This window comes from Pyrgilauda ruficollis, unplaced genomic scaffold, assembly GCF_017590135.1.
Source record: "Pyrgilauda ruficollis isolate IOZ18807 unplaced genomic scaffold, ASM1759013v1 scaffold97, whole genome shotgun sequence".
Taxonomy (NCBI): Eukaryota; Metazoa; Chordata; class Aves; order Passeriformes; family Passeridae; genus Pyrgilauda; species Pyrgilauda ruficollis.
In genome coordinates, this window is record NW_024531821.1 from 2032128 (window position 1) to 2046808 (window position 14681).

Genomic DNA, 14681 nt, shown 5'->3' on the forward strand with positions numbered 1-14681 from the left:
GTTTTAGAACCACAGCTTTCAGCTGTCACCTCTAAAGCAGCCAGGGCCAGCAGGGTGAGATGTGCCTCTGGAGAGCAGTGCTGCTTCAGAGGGATGGCAGAAATGAAACTCCAGAGGCAGCGTTATCTGCTTTCAGGCTAAAAGGAAGTTTTCAGGATTCCTCAGCCCTTATTTAGACAATTTGTTTGTTTTGGAGGGGAATGCTTGTGATAGTGTCTATCTCTGACCACATGCCTGGCTGCAGCGTGGCCGGCCACAGTGTCCAGTGGTCACCCCCTGCCTGGCAAATGCCCCCAGGACAGTTAAGGGGTGTCTCTACCCTTGACCAGCTCTGGGATTTCTGTGGCTGCTCCACTTGGATGTCCCTCACTACTGGGGTGGAGCAAGAGCGCTGAGCTGGGGACTGGCAGGGATGGGGACCTGGGTGACATCCTGACACGGGGTGCCACCAACAACAACGGGGTGCCAGGAGCCCCAGAATCCTCGGGATTTTCCCGGTGCTGTGCGTGCTGGTGAGCACACGGGGGGCACGGGTGGTCTGGGGACACCTCCGGGCGGGGAGCGTGGGGACATCAGTGACGTAGGGATCGCGCTGCGGGCAGAAGGCACGGGGACACGGCAGCGAGCACAGGGTCACCCTGGGGCGGGGGACAGGGGGACACGGCGAGGAAGGGGAGCGCGCACGGAGCGGGCTGCGGGGACACGGCGGGGATGCTGCGCACGGGGCGGGGACGCGCGTGGGGCAGGGGGGGGTGGCCGCGGGGTGCGGGGGGGCTCGGGGTGCGGTGCCGGCTGCCATTGGCTGCGGCGGGCTGATGTCACGGGCTGCTGTCACTTAAAAAGCTCCGCGGCGCCTAACGGGCTGGGACACGGGTTGGGACACGGGCTGGGACACGGGCGGGACGGGAGCGGAGCGGTGCCAGGCGCCCCAGCCCAGCGGCCCCGCACCTGTCCCGCACCTGTCCCGTATGCGCGGCTCCCGGAGCGGCGCCGCGGCTGCGGAGCCCTGAGCGGAGCCGAGCCCTCCCCGCCGCCCCGGGGTTGTCGCCGGGCCATGGCCGCGGCGGGGACAGAGCTGCCCGGCGGCAACGCCAGCGCCAACCAGAGCGCCGCCGACCCCACGGTGTCGCGGGACGTGTGGGTGGTGGGCATGGGCATCCTGATGTCCCTCATCGTGCTGGCCATCGTCTTCGGCAACGTGCTGGTGATCACGGCCATCGCCCGCTTCCAGCGCCTGCAGACTGTCACCAACTACTTCATCACCTCGCTGGCCTGTGCCGACCTGGTCATGGGGCTGGCCGTGGTGCCCTTCGGCGCCTGCCACATCATCATGGAGATGTGGAAGTTTGGGAACTTCTGGTGCGAGTTCTGGACCTCTCTGGACGTGCTGTGCGTCACGGCCAGCATCGAGACCCTGTGCGTCATCGCCGTGGACCGGTACTTCGCCATCACCTCCCCGTTCAAGTACCAGAGCCTGCTGACCAAGGGCAAAGCGCGCGTGGTCATCCTGGTGGTGTGGGTGGTGTCGGGCCTGACCTCCTTCCTGCCCATCCAGATGCACTGGTACCGGGCAGACCACGAGGATGCCATCCGCTGCTACCAGGACGAGATGTGCTGCGACTTCTTCACCAACCAAGCCTACGCCATCGCCTCCTCCATCATCTCCTTCTACCTGCCCCTCGTCGTCATGGTCTTCGTGTACGCCAGGGTCTTCCAGGTGGCCAAGAAGCAGCTGCAGAAGATAGACAGGAGCGAGGGGAGGTTTCACACCCAGAACAAGGAGCAGGAGCAGAAAGGGGGAGCCGGGCACCGCCGCTCCTCCAAGTTCTTCTTGAAGGAGCACAAAGCCCTCAAAACCCTGGGCATCATCATGGGCACCTTCACGCTGTGCTGGCTGCCCTTCTTCATCGTCAACATCGTGCACGTCATCCAGGACAACATCATTCCCAAGTACCTGTACATCCTCCTGAACTGGCTGGGCTACGTCAACTCTGCCTTCAACCCCCTGATCTACTGCCGCAGCCCTGACTTCAGGTACGCCTTCCAGGAGCTGCTGTGCCTGCGCAGGTCTGCCCTGAAGATGTACGCCAACGGCTACTCCAACAGCAACGGCAGGAGCGACTACAACGAGGAGGACAACGGCTACCCCCTGGCCCCGGATAAAACCTGCGACTTGCTCTGCGAGGAGGGCTCCTTCCCTCGCCCCGAGGACTTTTTGCACGGCAAAGGTACTGTGCCCGGCGGGGAGGGTGCTGGGGGCTCGGGCGGGGGTTGCACAGAGGAGCCTTTGCAAGGAAAATCGACCTCCTTTCATAACAACAGTGATTCTTTTTTAGAGAGTGCCTAAAAACTAACAGCTGCGAGAAATCCCAGACTCAGACTCTGCAAAGCAAGGCTGGCCCCTGGCAGGGTGGAGGGGCTGCTGGCAGCCCCCCTGGTTCGGGGCACCACCCGGGGGTCTCTTAGCGGGGTGGGGGATGCCAGGCTGTGCAGAATGCTCGTCCTCGGAGGGACTTTCTGGCCGTGGCCGGGACTGAACTGGCCTGGGACTGAGCTACCTCATGACCTTGCAGGGAGCTGGGAGCGGGGCTGGACCCCCCTGCACCGTGGGACTGCTCCCGGTCCCCTTCTCACAACCCCGCCGGTGGCTGTGGGAGCCCTCCAGCCCAGGAGGGCACCTGGGGCGGGGGTGGCAGGATTGTCCAGCCCGGGGCACTTTGCAGAGGTGGCAAAACTCCTGAATTTGATCTGCGACAAACCGGCGGGGAAGGGATGCAGGCAGCGGGGCGGGCTCGGGGCTGCCGGCTCTGGGACAGTTTGATCACCGCCCAGAAACTGCGAATGCTCTCTGGGGTTTTGTTTTACCAAGTGTTACAGGACTTTCTGTAGGGGAAAACCCCCAAAAGCAGTGATAGAAATAAACGGAGCGTTTGCCTAGAATGTGAGCCTGTGACTGTGGCACTCAGGAATGTGGCACTGGGAAGTCGGGTGACACGCGGCTACAATCACAGCCCAGCCAAAAGCTCGTAAAGCGCCCGGTTTGTTTAGCTGCAAGGCTCAGATGACAGCGAGCCCGGGGAGGAGGGACGGGAGAAGATTTGGATTTTCCATGGCACCTTGGAAGCGCCGCTCAGACCGCGGGACGGCTGCAGGTCGCTTGGGCTGGGTGTGGAGGGGTTTTTGTCCCGTGTGCCAGGCTCTGCCTGGTGTCCCCGGGCAGGGTGGGCTGCGGGACAGGACAGGACAGGACGAGACAGGACGAGACAGGACAGGACAGGACAGGACAGGACAGGACAGGACAGTCCCTGGCTGGAGGGGAGCAGCGATTTGTGTTGGGGGTGCACCCCGGTGTGACACGCTGGACCCGCGCCCGGGAGGGTGTGCAGTGCGGGGTTCTTTCAGGAATACTCGGGAAAAGGGCAGCAAAAGCTCCCGGGACCTCTCGGGCCGCCGTGTCCCGGGGGATGCTTGAGGGATGCTCGGGTGTGCGGACCCCCCGCATTTCTACGCACCGCGGGGGTGTTGGTGGCGTTGTCGCTGTCGTTGTGGTCAGTTTGGGGGTGAGAGGACACCTGGGTGCCCGGGACACATGGGTGCAGGGAGCACGGAGGGGACATTGCTGCTGAGAGGTGTGGGGACAAACTGCCCGAGCTCTCACACCCCTCAGGGCAAAAAGGGCTCTGGGAGCTCCTGCTGCTCCTTTTTCTGTTTCCTAAAGTGCTGCTGATCCTGCCTGGGAAGGAGGAGAAGCTCTAAGAGCCCTGTCCTCCCCAGGCGTTGTGACTGACCCGGCTCCTCTTGTCCCCTGCCCAGCTCAGCACTGCAGCAGGGACAGGGAATGTGGCTTTTAACCCAGTCAGGTTTGTCCCAGTGAAGAATGGACCCATCCAAGTTAAAGGAATTCAGTTCCTCCAGGAGAATGCTGTGGGAAACGGTGTCAAAGCTTAATTAAATCCAGGCTGGCATCACCCACAGCCTTTTCCTCATCCATGGAGTGGCCACCCTGTCACAGGAGATCAGGTCCCTGTTTTCCAGCTCAGGGGGTACCTGCAGGACAGCTGGTTTTACTGTTAAACACTGAGACCAGGAAGGCATTGGGAAGCTCAGCCTCTCCCTCATCCTCCTGCAGGGGTGCCAGCAGTGCCCCCGGTGCTGGGAGGGTGCGGCCAAGGAAGGGTGCGGTGACACGGTGACATTTGTGGCCTGAGAGGCCGCAGGGCAGCCCCGGGATAAACACGAGCAGGCGAAGGGCAGGAGCGGGGCTGGCAGGCAGCGCTGCTTGCTCTGTGCTGCACAGGCACCGAGAGCCCCGAGGCTGCGGGGTGCTGGGGAGGAACACTCGGTGCAGGTACACACCCGGTGTAGGTCACACTCGGTGAAGGGACACACTCAGTGTAGGTGCACACTCGGTGTAGGGACACACTCAGTGTAGGTGCACACTCGGTGTAGGCGCACACTTGGTGTAGGTGCACAGTGTAGGAACACTACTCAGTGTAGGTACACACCTGGCATAGAAACACTACTCCATGTAGGTACACACTCGGTGTAGGAACACAGTGTAGGAACACACTTGGTGTAGGAAAACACTCAGTGTAGGAGCACACTCGGTGGAGGTGCACAGTGTAGGAACACTACTCAGTGTAGGTACACACCCGGTATAGAAACACTACTCCATGTAGGTACACACTCGGTGTAGGAACACAGTGTAGGAACACACTTGGTGTAGGAAAACACTCAGTGTAGGAACACACTCGGTGTAGGAACACTACTCAGTGTAGGTACACACTTGGAGTAGGTGCACACAGTGTAGGAACACAGTGTAGGAACACACTTGGTGCAGGTACACAGTGTAAGAACACACTCGGTATAGGAACACACTTGGTGTAGGTGCACACTCGGTGTAGGAACACACGTGGTGTAGGTGCACAGTGTAGGAACACACTTGGTGTAGGTGCAGTGTAGGAACACTACTCAGTGTAGGTACACACATGGTGTAGGTGCACACAGTGTAGGAACACATTCAGTGTAGGAACACACTTGGTGCAGGTACACAGTGTAAGAACACACTCGGTATAGGAACACATGTGGTGTAGGTGCAGTATAGGAACACTACTCAGTGTAGGTACACACCCGGTGTAGGAACACACTTGGTGTAGGAACACACTCAGTGTATGTGCACATTCAGTGTAGGAACACTACTCAGTGTAGGTACACACTTGTTGTAGGCACTCACTCCGGGGTGCAGATGCAATTTAGCTCCGTGCAGGCTGTGATTACTAAACAGCATTCAGGAGAAATGAGAATTAACCTCTTGATTGCAAAGATCAATATCTCTGCCTGGTTTATCTCCTGTATCACTTTATCTCCTGTCAGTCTCTTCTGTTCTGCAATGCCCAGGGCACCGCGGGTTTGAGGGGGCACAGAGGGATGATCTTGCAGTGTTGGGGGCTCCAGTTCTCCCCAGCTGGAGGCAGGACCCTGAGGCACAGAGACTTCCCATGCCCACATCTCTGCTTTGTATTTTTGTGGTTTGTATTTTCACTGTGGTGTATTATTTGCATTTCGGTAGCACTTGCGGAGCAGGGTTTGTTGTCCAAATAATTGTTCTCTTTTTTTGGCTTCCTCTTCTTACTTCAAATATTGTGGCTGCGGGTAGCCAAAGCTGAGATGAGTGAGTGATTATTTGCAGAACCACTCCAGCACCCAGAGCACGTGGATGTGGAGGGGACAGGGAATTTTGGGCTGTTTGCACTGGACAAATGACCTCGGTGCTGCAAAGCTCAGCTGCACTGCCAGGAAACCTCAAGCTTGCAGTGGAGTCTGGGTGTTGAAAGTCTGATTTCTTCCCTCTAAGGCAACATTAGTAAAACTGGTGAAATATAAACTGTGCAGCTCTGGGGGCAGCTGGAATAAAAAGAGAGAAATAGTGGATGAAAAAATATTATGGCACCACCAAAGCCAAACCTTTCCGTGGCTGGGAAAAAGAAAACCAACTTTGGCCTGTTAAAATATTTTGTATTAAAAAGCTTTATAGACACATTAAAAAATGGAGCACTGAAGTCAGGAGTCGCTGTTTAAATTGGATTTTAGGATTTTACACTGGCAGAGTTGGCTCAGGTTAAACACATCTGACAAAACACACTGTGGTGACTTCACTGGAGGGAAATCAGTGACAAACATTAAATTCTTCCTGCAAACACAGCAGGCAGAAGCAAACACTCTGCTGCTGGCTGTACCTCGTGCCACTGCCACAGAGGTGGGGACACAGAGGGGACACAACCCCAGGTGTTGCTGTGCAGCCAGCTGGAGCTTGGCCCTACATTCACTGCTTTTATCCACTTTGGCCAAACAGATTGTTTTTGTTTTTAAAGTTTTGCTGGAGTGAATGCCACAAACACAGCTTGGGCGTTGTTACAAAATCCTGCCCTGGCTCCTGCCTGGGACTGGGGCAGCTGCAGTTTCCACAGCAGGGCTGTCTTTTCTCCATCCCCCAGCACAGAAAGCTGCTGGGTTACACCAATCCTTTGCCTCTTGGGAGCATTCCTGGGTAGCTTTGGCTGTCTGGGCAGCCAGGGCTGGAAATGCTGCTTGCTGTGGCACTGGGGAGATGTGGAAGTGAACAAGGAGGAGGAAAAAGGGTCTGGGTGGAGATCCCCACCTGGAAGTGTGCCTCGAGTGCCTTTTTAGGGGTGGCTGTTCCTAAAGTGCCTCATATCCCAAATTGTTCAGCAATTCCTGCAGTCCAGCACTGCCCACAGGGGCATCTTGCACTGTCCTGGGTGTCAGGGCTGTGCCTGCCCCAGCCTGACCTGTGGAGCTGGACGCTGTGTTTGGGGTTTATTTTCACAAACAGGATGGGACTGCTGGGGTACAATCTTTGAGCTTTCATTGCAGCATCAGCCTCATTGCATGGCTGAGACAATGAAAGATGGTAAAAGCTCATGTACAGTGAGCTTACCTTTATTAATTCCCACAGACCCCACCCTGGGGCTCAGGGGAGGGTGAGGCCCCAGCACAGCAGAGAGGGAGGGCAGAGATTTCAGTTCCTAAATGCCCCCAAATGTTTGAAAATGGGTCAGGGATTAGGAGTGTGGAAAGGAGAGCCTGCAGAGGGAGTGGATGTGTGAGCAGCACATGGCTCTGCCCCCTCTCTCCCAGCTGCTGGGCTTTGCAGAGCTTATTTCAGGTTTATTTACTACAAGGGCTGTGTTTGTGCCACTCCAGGAGGGCATGGCCAGGCAGCCTTCACTCACCTCTCAGCATCTCTAGCCCTTGTGGTGTAGAATCACAGACACTTCTAGGCTGGAAAAGGCCTTGAAGGTCGAGTCCAGGAATAACCCAGCATTCCCATGGATGCAGATCCCTCTGCAGAGCTGTCCTGCCCTCCAGCAAGTCAACATTCCCCTGCAGTTTATGAACTGAGTGAGGATGTACTCAATCCCCTCATCCAGATCATTAATGATGATATTAAACAAGACTGGCCCCAAACTGAGCCCTGGGGACACCTCTGGTGACTGAGCACCAGCTGGATTTATTCCATTCCCACTTTCTGGGTTTTGTAACCCAGTCAGGTTTGTCCCAGTGAAGAATGGACCCATTCAAGTTAAAGGAATTCAGTTTCTCCAAGAGAATGATGCGGAAAACGGTGTCAAAGCTTAATTAAATCCAGGCTGGCATCACCCACAGCCTTTTCCTCATCCATGGAGTGGCCACCCTGTCACAGGAGATCAGGTCCCTGTTTTCCAGCTCAGGGGGTACCTGCAGGACAGCTGGTTTTACTGTTAAACCAGCAAAGAGACCAGGAAGACATTGGGAACCTCAGCCTCTCCCTCATCCTTTGTGTCTCCCCAGTAAAGGATGGTGATTCTCCTCAGCTGTCCTTCTCTTGCTGATGTATTTACAGGAGCATTTTTAATTGTCTTTTTTGACAGCAGACATTAAATTCTAGCTGGACTTTGGTCCCTTTAACTTTTCTCCCTTCATCTCCCTGCAACCTCATTGTCCTGAATTTCCTGCCTCTTTCCCAAAGGTCCTGGACTCTCCTTTTTATCCTGAATTCCAGACAAAACCCTCTGTCCTGCCAGCCTTGTTTTCTCCCCTGCTGGCTCATCCAGCACACGGGAACAGGCTTCTCCTGCACCTTTAATTCCATCTCCAGACCCCACAGACGGAGGCAAGGCTTTGTCCCTCCCTCTGCCAGCCCTCTGCCTCCCGGTGTTTATTTTCCCTGGGTGATGAATCCATTTCCCAGGGAGATGGCTTTATGAGCACGTTCATTCCTCTGGCAGGAGGGAGCACAGCCCTGCTCTCTGCTCTCTGTCAAAGTGCCACCCTGAGAGCAGCAGGGCAGGTTTCCTCACCAGGCAGTGTCCCTGGGCTGTGGGGATGGAAGGAGCACCTGGGGAAGGTGCTGCTGCTCTTGTCACAGCGTTCCTCCCGTGTCCCCCTCCCCAGCTGCCCTGGGGCAGCCCTTTGGCTGACCCCTCTTTGGTAACTCCTGCAATGGGAACAGGACCCAGAGAGTTCTGCAGCTTCAGGGCAGCACAGAGGGACAGGCAGTGGCACTCCAGGCTCCCTGAGATCCGTGTTCTGCAGGGTGAGGGATCCTTTCATCTCTGTTTTCACACTTTGCAGGGTTTCTCTGCTCCGTGGCCACCTTGGCATCTCCTCCCTGTGCAAAAACCTGCTCCAGTGTGAAAGCTTGGCTCTCTCTGAGACTTCAACCCAGCAGCCCCAGCATTTCTGCCCCTTGTTCTACTTTTATTGGAGCTCTTCTGAAAGCAAACACCAGCACTAATCTCTCTTGCTGGGGGCAGAGAGAGCAGAGTAGAGGACACAGTCTCAAGCTATGTCAAGGAAGGTATAGGTTGGATATTAGGAAAAAAAAATTTCACTGAAAAAATAATAAAGCATTGGAATTGTCTTCCCAGGGAGGTGGTGGAATCACCATCTCTGGATGTGTTTAAAAAAGGCTGGACATGGCAGTTGGTGCTATAGTCTAGTTGAGGTGTTAGGGCTTAGGCTGGACTTGATCTTAGAGGTCTCTTCCAACCTCATTATTCTGGGATTCTGGAATTCTGGGATTCTGGAATTCTGGGATTCTGGGATTCTGGGATTTTACAGTGAGCACACAGCCCGGGCTGTGAGGATGCTGGGGCTTGGCTACGCCCTCACATCAACACATTTCTGTGGGGCACCAGCTGCACCCACAGCCACCTGGAGGTGCTTTTTGTCATTTTCCAGAGTGGGGCAGGAATATTCCAGCAGCACTGGCTCCTGGGAGATGCTGTCCCCACAGCAGACCTTGTGGAACAGCCCTTCCCTGTTGTACCCTGGTGTTTGCCTGGCACAAACAAAGTCCCTCGGGGTTTTAGGGACACAGCCCAGCTCTAGACAGAGCTGGAAATGGAGTTTGCACAGCTTGGAAGGAGATTCTCTCTCCAGGACACAACCCCTGGATCTGGCAGCAGGAATTGCTGCGTGTAAAGGTGCTGAATCAAGGACAGTATTTAAGGGGGCACTGAGATTATTTTTTTTTTAACTTTCTCCATCATTAAAAAAAGTGGATTGGCTGCTTCTCCATGCATGCAATTTCAGTTTTGCCATTTTCCCTATGGCAGGAGCATCCAGCTGAATTTCTGTGCAATATTGCCAGTGCCAGGGAGAGTGGATTGGGAAATATTCACTTGTTTCCTGTCCTCGGTAAGGACATTTTTGCACAAGTGCACATATAAATACATGTCTGCATGTATATATCCATTATCTACATACAGCAATACACAGAGCTGTACTTAAACAAGGAAATGTAAAGGGTTTGCTGTGCCAGGTAAGTACAGAGATGAAGATCTGTATGTTCAAAACTCCGAGTATTTATTGCAGGTCCTATTGACTGACATGTTGAAATAAAGAGGATTTATGGGACTTAAGCTGTAGTCAAGTGTCCTTGCTTAAAGCCGTTTCTCCCATATTTCCCAACATCTTCCCAGTGAATCCTTCAGGGCTCATTAAAGAAAACAAACACCTCAAGGAGCAGGGAGGAAACACAGGGTGGACAAAAACTTGCTTAATTATTAATTATTATTATTATTATTATTATTATTATTATTATTATCATTATCATTGTCATTATCATTATTATTTAATATTGCAATTGTTTTATTTTATTTTATTTTATTTTATTTTATTTTATTTTATTTTATTTTACTATTATTCCAGTGCTTTCAGCCCTGGCAGGAGAGGGGGCTGTGGGTGCTCAGCACTCTCTGGTTTTCCCCTCTCCCATCAGGATCTGCAGACAGGGATTCAAAACCCACCTGCTTCTCTGTTTGGGCTGGCAGCAGTGGGTTGCTCCCGTGCCCCCGTGGCAGGGTTTAATCCTCCGCTGCTGCCACCAGTGCCAGCATCCCCTGGGGCTGGGAGGGAGCTGCAGCTTCCCCAGCTGTGCGGGTTTGGAATTTGGGCTGGGAGAGGGTGAGGAGGTGACTTGTCCTGCAGGAACGGGGTGGCAGCAGCAGGTTGCTTCATCTTGGAAAAGCTCCTGGAGGTGTTTCTTTGGAGAGGCACCAACCTCCTGGCCTGTCCTCGGGTGTCCTGATGTCCCTCCTGCTTCAGGTGGGGGTGAGGAAAGAACAGCAGTGATGCAAAGCAGGATGCCAGCCCAGAATGTGGCAATGACAAGGATTTTGTGTCCTTTGTGCCGCTTAAGCCCAGGATGAAGCCTTGGCAGCAGAGGACACTGTGCCCTGCACGTTTTTGAGGCTTCTCCTTTCCAGAAACAACAGCAGGGAATTGTTGTGTAGCCGGGACAGGGAGGTTGCACCAGGCATTTCCTGCCAAATTATAACAATTTGTGCTTTCAAGGGATGGAGAGCCCCAGCCATGGCTGACTGCAGGAGGAAAAAATCAGCCAGGCCTTCAGCATCCATGGGGGAGCAGCAGCTGCCACCCACCTTTCCCCATTCCTGTTAAAACAGGACATTCCTGACAGGGAATATTTCACCTGGAAATCTGGTTGGGTTTAAGAGGTGCCCAGAGCCAGGCCTGATTGCCCCTGAGGGTGCCAGCAGCCCCTCCTGGCTCCGATCCTCCAGGAATGCCAAGGAAAGGCCTCAGGGAGCCGGAGGGCAGAGCCTGAGGGCTCAGGGACACAATCCACAGCAAGGAGATGTCCCAGCCCTCAAAACAGTCCCCCAGTGGCTCTGCAGCCTCAGCACAAACAGCAAATGGCCTCTGGGGAGGCCCTGCCAAGTCCTTTCCCCCTCATGTAAATATTTTTTCCTCTTAAGTGTATGTGAGTGTGAAAACCCTCTCTTTCATCTTTTGGGTTTTTTTTTCTCCCTGGCTGAAGGAAATGCTTGTTCATCCCTGGGTGGGAACAGCTTCATCTTGATACTTTGCAGCTGAAGCAAGAAGCACGCTGCCGAAAACATTTCTTATCACCCCCAAAAGCCACACTGCAGTCAGATTAAATGGTGCCTGTCAGGACATGACCTCCTTGGTGGCTGTCGCATGGAGGTCCCATGGGACAGCACATTGTGAGGCAGCCTTGGAGAAGACTTCAGAAGCAGTGCAAAATATCCCTGGGGTTTCAGGATTCCAGAGCCTGAAAGTCCCAGCCTGTTGTGTTTGACACGTGAGTGGAAATGCGTGGCTTTTTTTTCTGAGAAAAACTGGAGACCTAAATAAGTTTCTTGCAGTCTGGCCTTGAAATCAAAGGTCTCGGTGGGAGCTGTGTGTGTTTTCTGATGGTGGTGGTGAGAGGAAGTGTGTCTGCACACAGCAGAGCTGGTGGCACCCCCAAAATATCTGTAGGGGAGTAGGCTGGGGGAACTGGGTCAGTTCACGGGGGAATCTGTTCTCACTGCCCAGAGCTTTCCTCCCTCTCCATTCCCCTCACCTGCCTGGGAAAGGCTGGGATCAGGCTGTCACCCCTCTGCTCCAGCCCTCGAGCTGAGCTCTGCCTCATGAGAATCAGGAGCTGCTGCTGGTGGTGGTTTTTGAGAGGAACAGTGTCAGCAGCACGGCCAGCCCTGCAGGAGAGAATGATGCTGAGATAAACCTGAACCAGCCTGGCCTGGGGCTGGGGCCTCAGCAGAACCCAAATCCTGCTCTGAGCTCTGCCTTGACACCAGAGTGTGTGTTTCTGTTCAGGATCTGTGTTTGTGTGCAGGATCTGTGTTTCTGTTCAGGATCTGTGTTTGTGTGCAGGATCTGTGTTTGTGTGCAGGACCTGTGTTCCTGTGCAGGATCTGTGTTTAAGGACAGGATCTGTGTTTCCGTTCAGGATCTGTGTTTCTGTTCAGGATCCACATTTCAGTGCAGGATCTGTGTTTCTGTGCAGGATCTGTGTTTCAATGCAGGATCTGTGTTTCTGTGCAGGATCTGTGTTTAAGGACAGGATCTGTGTTTCTGTTCAGGTTCTACATTTCAGTGCAGGATCTGCATTTCTGTGCAGGATCTGTGTTTCAGTGCATGATCTGTATTTCAGTGCAGGATCTGTATTTAAGGATAGGATCTGTGTTTCTGTTCAGGATCTGCATTTCTGTGCAGGATCCGTGTTTCTGTTCAGGATCTGTGTTTCTGTTCAGGACCTGCATTTCTGTTCAGGATCTGTGTTTCTGTTCAGGATCCACATTTCAGTGCAGGATCTGCCTTTCAGGGCAGGCAGCCTGCCTGGTGCCTCTGCCCTCCCACGTTGGCCGTTCCCCCGTCTGCTCCCGCTGCCACTGCCCCCTGCCCCTGCCACTGCCTCCTGCCAGGAACTGCCCCCTGCCAGGACCTACCAGGACCTGCCACAGCCCCCTATCAGGAACTGCCACCTGCCAGGACCTGCCACTGCCCCTGCCAGGACCTGACACTGCCACCTGCCAGGATCTGCCACTGCCTCCTGCCCCTGCCCCTGGCCAGGACCTTTGCTGCTTTTGGGGGTGGCTGTGAGACAACGAGATCTTCCAGACACAGAGGGGATGAGAGCTGGAGCCCAAAATCCTTCACTCCCAAAGTGCAATCCATGCCTGGCAGTAGCAGAAAACCATTTTATGTTGTATTTTTTTAGGATGAAACCCTTCTCTTCCTTTGCTGTGTTTGAGGGTGGCTGTGAGACAGCTGCCACCAGATCTTCCAGATCACAGAGGGGATGAGACTCAGAGCTGCAGCCCCAAAGGATCAGACACAATCCTTCACTCCCAACACGCAATCCATGCCTGGCAGCAGTAGAAAACCATTTTATGTTGTATTTTTTTCGATCTTGAGTAATCCTAACCTAGAAGTGACTGCAGCCCCTGCCAGCTTGCTCCATTAACCTCGAGCACCTGCTGAATTGTCTTCCTCCTCCTGCCCTGATGGAACAGGTTGTGTTTGCAGCAGCTTTCCTCCTCCCCTGGGGTGATTCATCCGAGGGTGCCTCAGTTCTGGGGAGTGGAGAAAGGATTGCATCAATGCAAATGGGGCTGGACAGTGCAGGCTGAGAATGGCAATTCCTGCACAAGGGTTTTCCCAGTGGAAGGGCTGTGGGAAGGGGTTGGGTCCCTGGGGTGCTGCTGAGCTTTGGCATCAGCGTCGCTCCCAGGGGTTTTGCTGGTCTTAATTTGCTCTTTATTTGTCATCCTGGGGTCTCCACAATGCCAGGCAGGAGCTGTGGTGTGTTTGGAAGGGACAGGTCAGCGTTGTCACCTCTGCTGCCGTGTGACCAGGGCTGTGGCCCTGCTATTCCCAGTGCCCCTGGGAACACGAGCTGTCACTGTCACTGTCACTTTGCTGAGGTGGCTGATCCATGGGCAGCCCCAGAGGATGAGTGGAGGGGCCCACAGCTCACTGTGCCCCAGGGAATTCCAGACCTCCCACGGGATGGGGGCCTGGGAGGGACCCTGGCTGAATTAGGGCAGTAAACCATGGTCCAAATGTCCATTTTTCAATGGGACCCTTCTGAAATAGATCCTTTGTTAATAATGGAATAGGTTTTTCTTCCCCTGAAGAAAGATTACCTTGATTAGGCATTGCAAAATTCAGATGATTTTCAACATGCATTGTTACATTTTTCAGGCGTTTGTTCTATTCATTACCCAGCCCACAAATTATTGCAAGAAAAATCAAGTTTTAGAGAAAAAACACATGCTAAGTGAGGAACCCTTGAGTGTCATAATTAACAGGAGCCCTTGGAGATGGGGATGTCTGTCCTGTGTCCGTGTGCAGCCCTGGAAAGCAGCTGCCTGGGCAGGGATTGTGCTGCTGCTGCCACACACGGGACTCAGAAAGACCAAAATGTCCCTCCAGGCTTTCTGTGTGACTCCTCAAAACCTCAGTCCTGTCTGAGGCTTGTCAGTGGCAGGAAGAGAGAAAGGCAGCGTGAAGGTGTCACCCTGCTCCGTGCTGACAAACAGCAGGGCCCAGATTAGAAACAGCCCTGTGCCCTGGTGACTCACAGCCCAGCCCGTGCCACCTGCCACGGCCCCTGCCAGGACCTGACACTGCCACCTGCCAGGACCTGACACTGCCCCTGCCAGGACCTGCCACTGCCACCTGCCAGGACCTGCCACTGCCCCCTGCCCCTGCCACTGCCTCCTGCCAGGAACTGCCCCCTGCCAGGACCTACCAGGACCTGCCACAGCCCCCTATCAGGAACTGCCACCTGCCAGGACCTGCCACTGCCCCTGCCAGGTCCTGACACTGCCACCTGCCAGGAT

The 14681-nt window shown here is 54.4% G+C and overlaps 1 protein-coding gene across 4 annotated transcripts in view; it reads left to right on the forward strand.

The window, feature by feature from the left end:
* Nucleotides 1-863: 863 nt before the first annotated feature.
* Nucleotides 864-14681, forward strand: part of ADRB2 (adrenoceptor beta 2) — a 28465-nt gene continuing 14647 nt past the window's right edge. For 2 of the 4 annotated variants that reach the window (XR_005957039.1, XR_005957040.1), the window contains exons 1-2: nucleotides 864-2228; nucleotides 2574-3152. Coding sequence is in view for 2 of the 4 variants with exons in the window: in XM_041489953.1 (XP_041345887.1) it covers nucleotides 1055-2228; nucleotides 11348-11403 (1230 nt within the window). In the remaining 2 variants the exon portion in view is untranslated. Of the gene's footprint in view, nucleotides 2229-2573; nucleotides 3153-11347; nucleotides 11753-14681 lie in introns of those variants that run through there. The other 2 variants (XM_041489953.1, XM_041489954.1) reach the window with 2 other exon arrangements.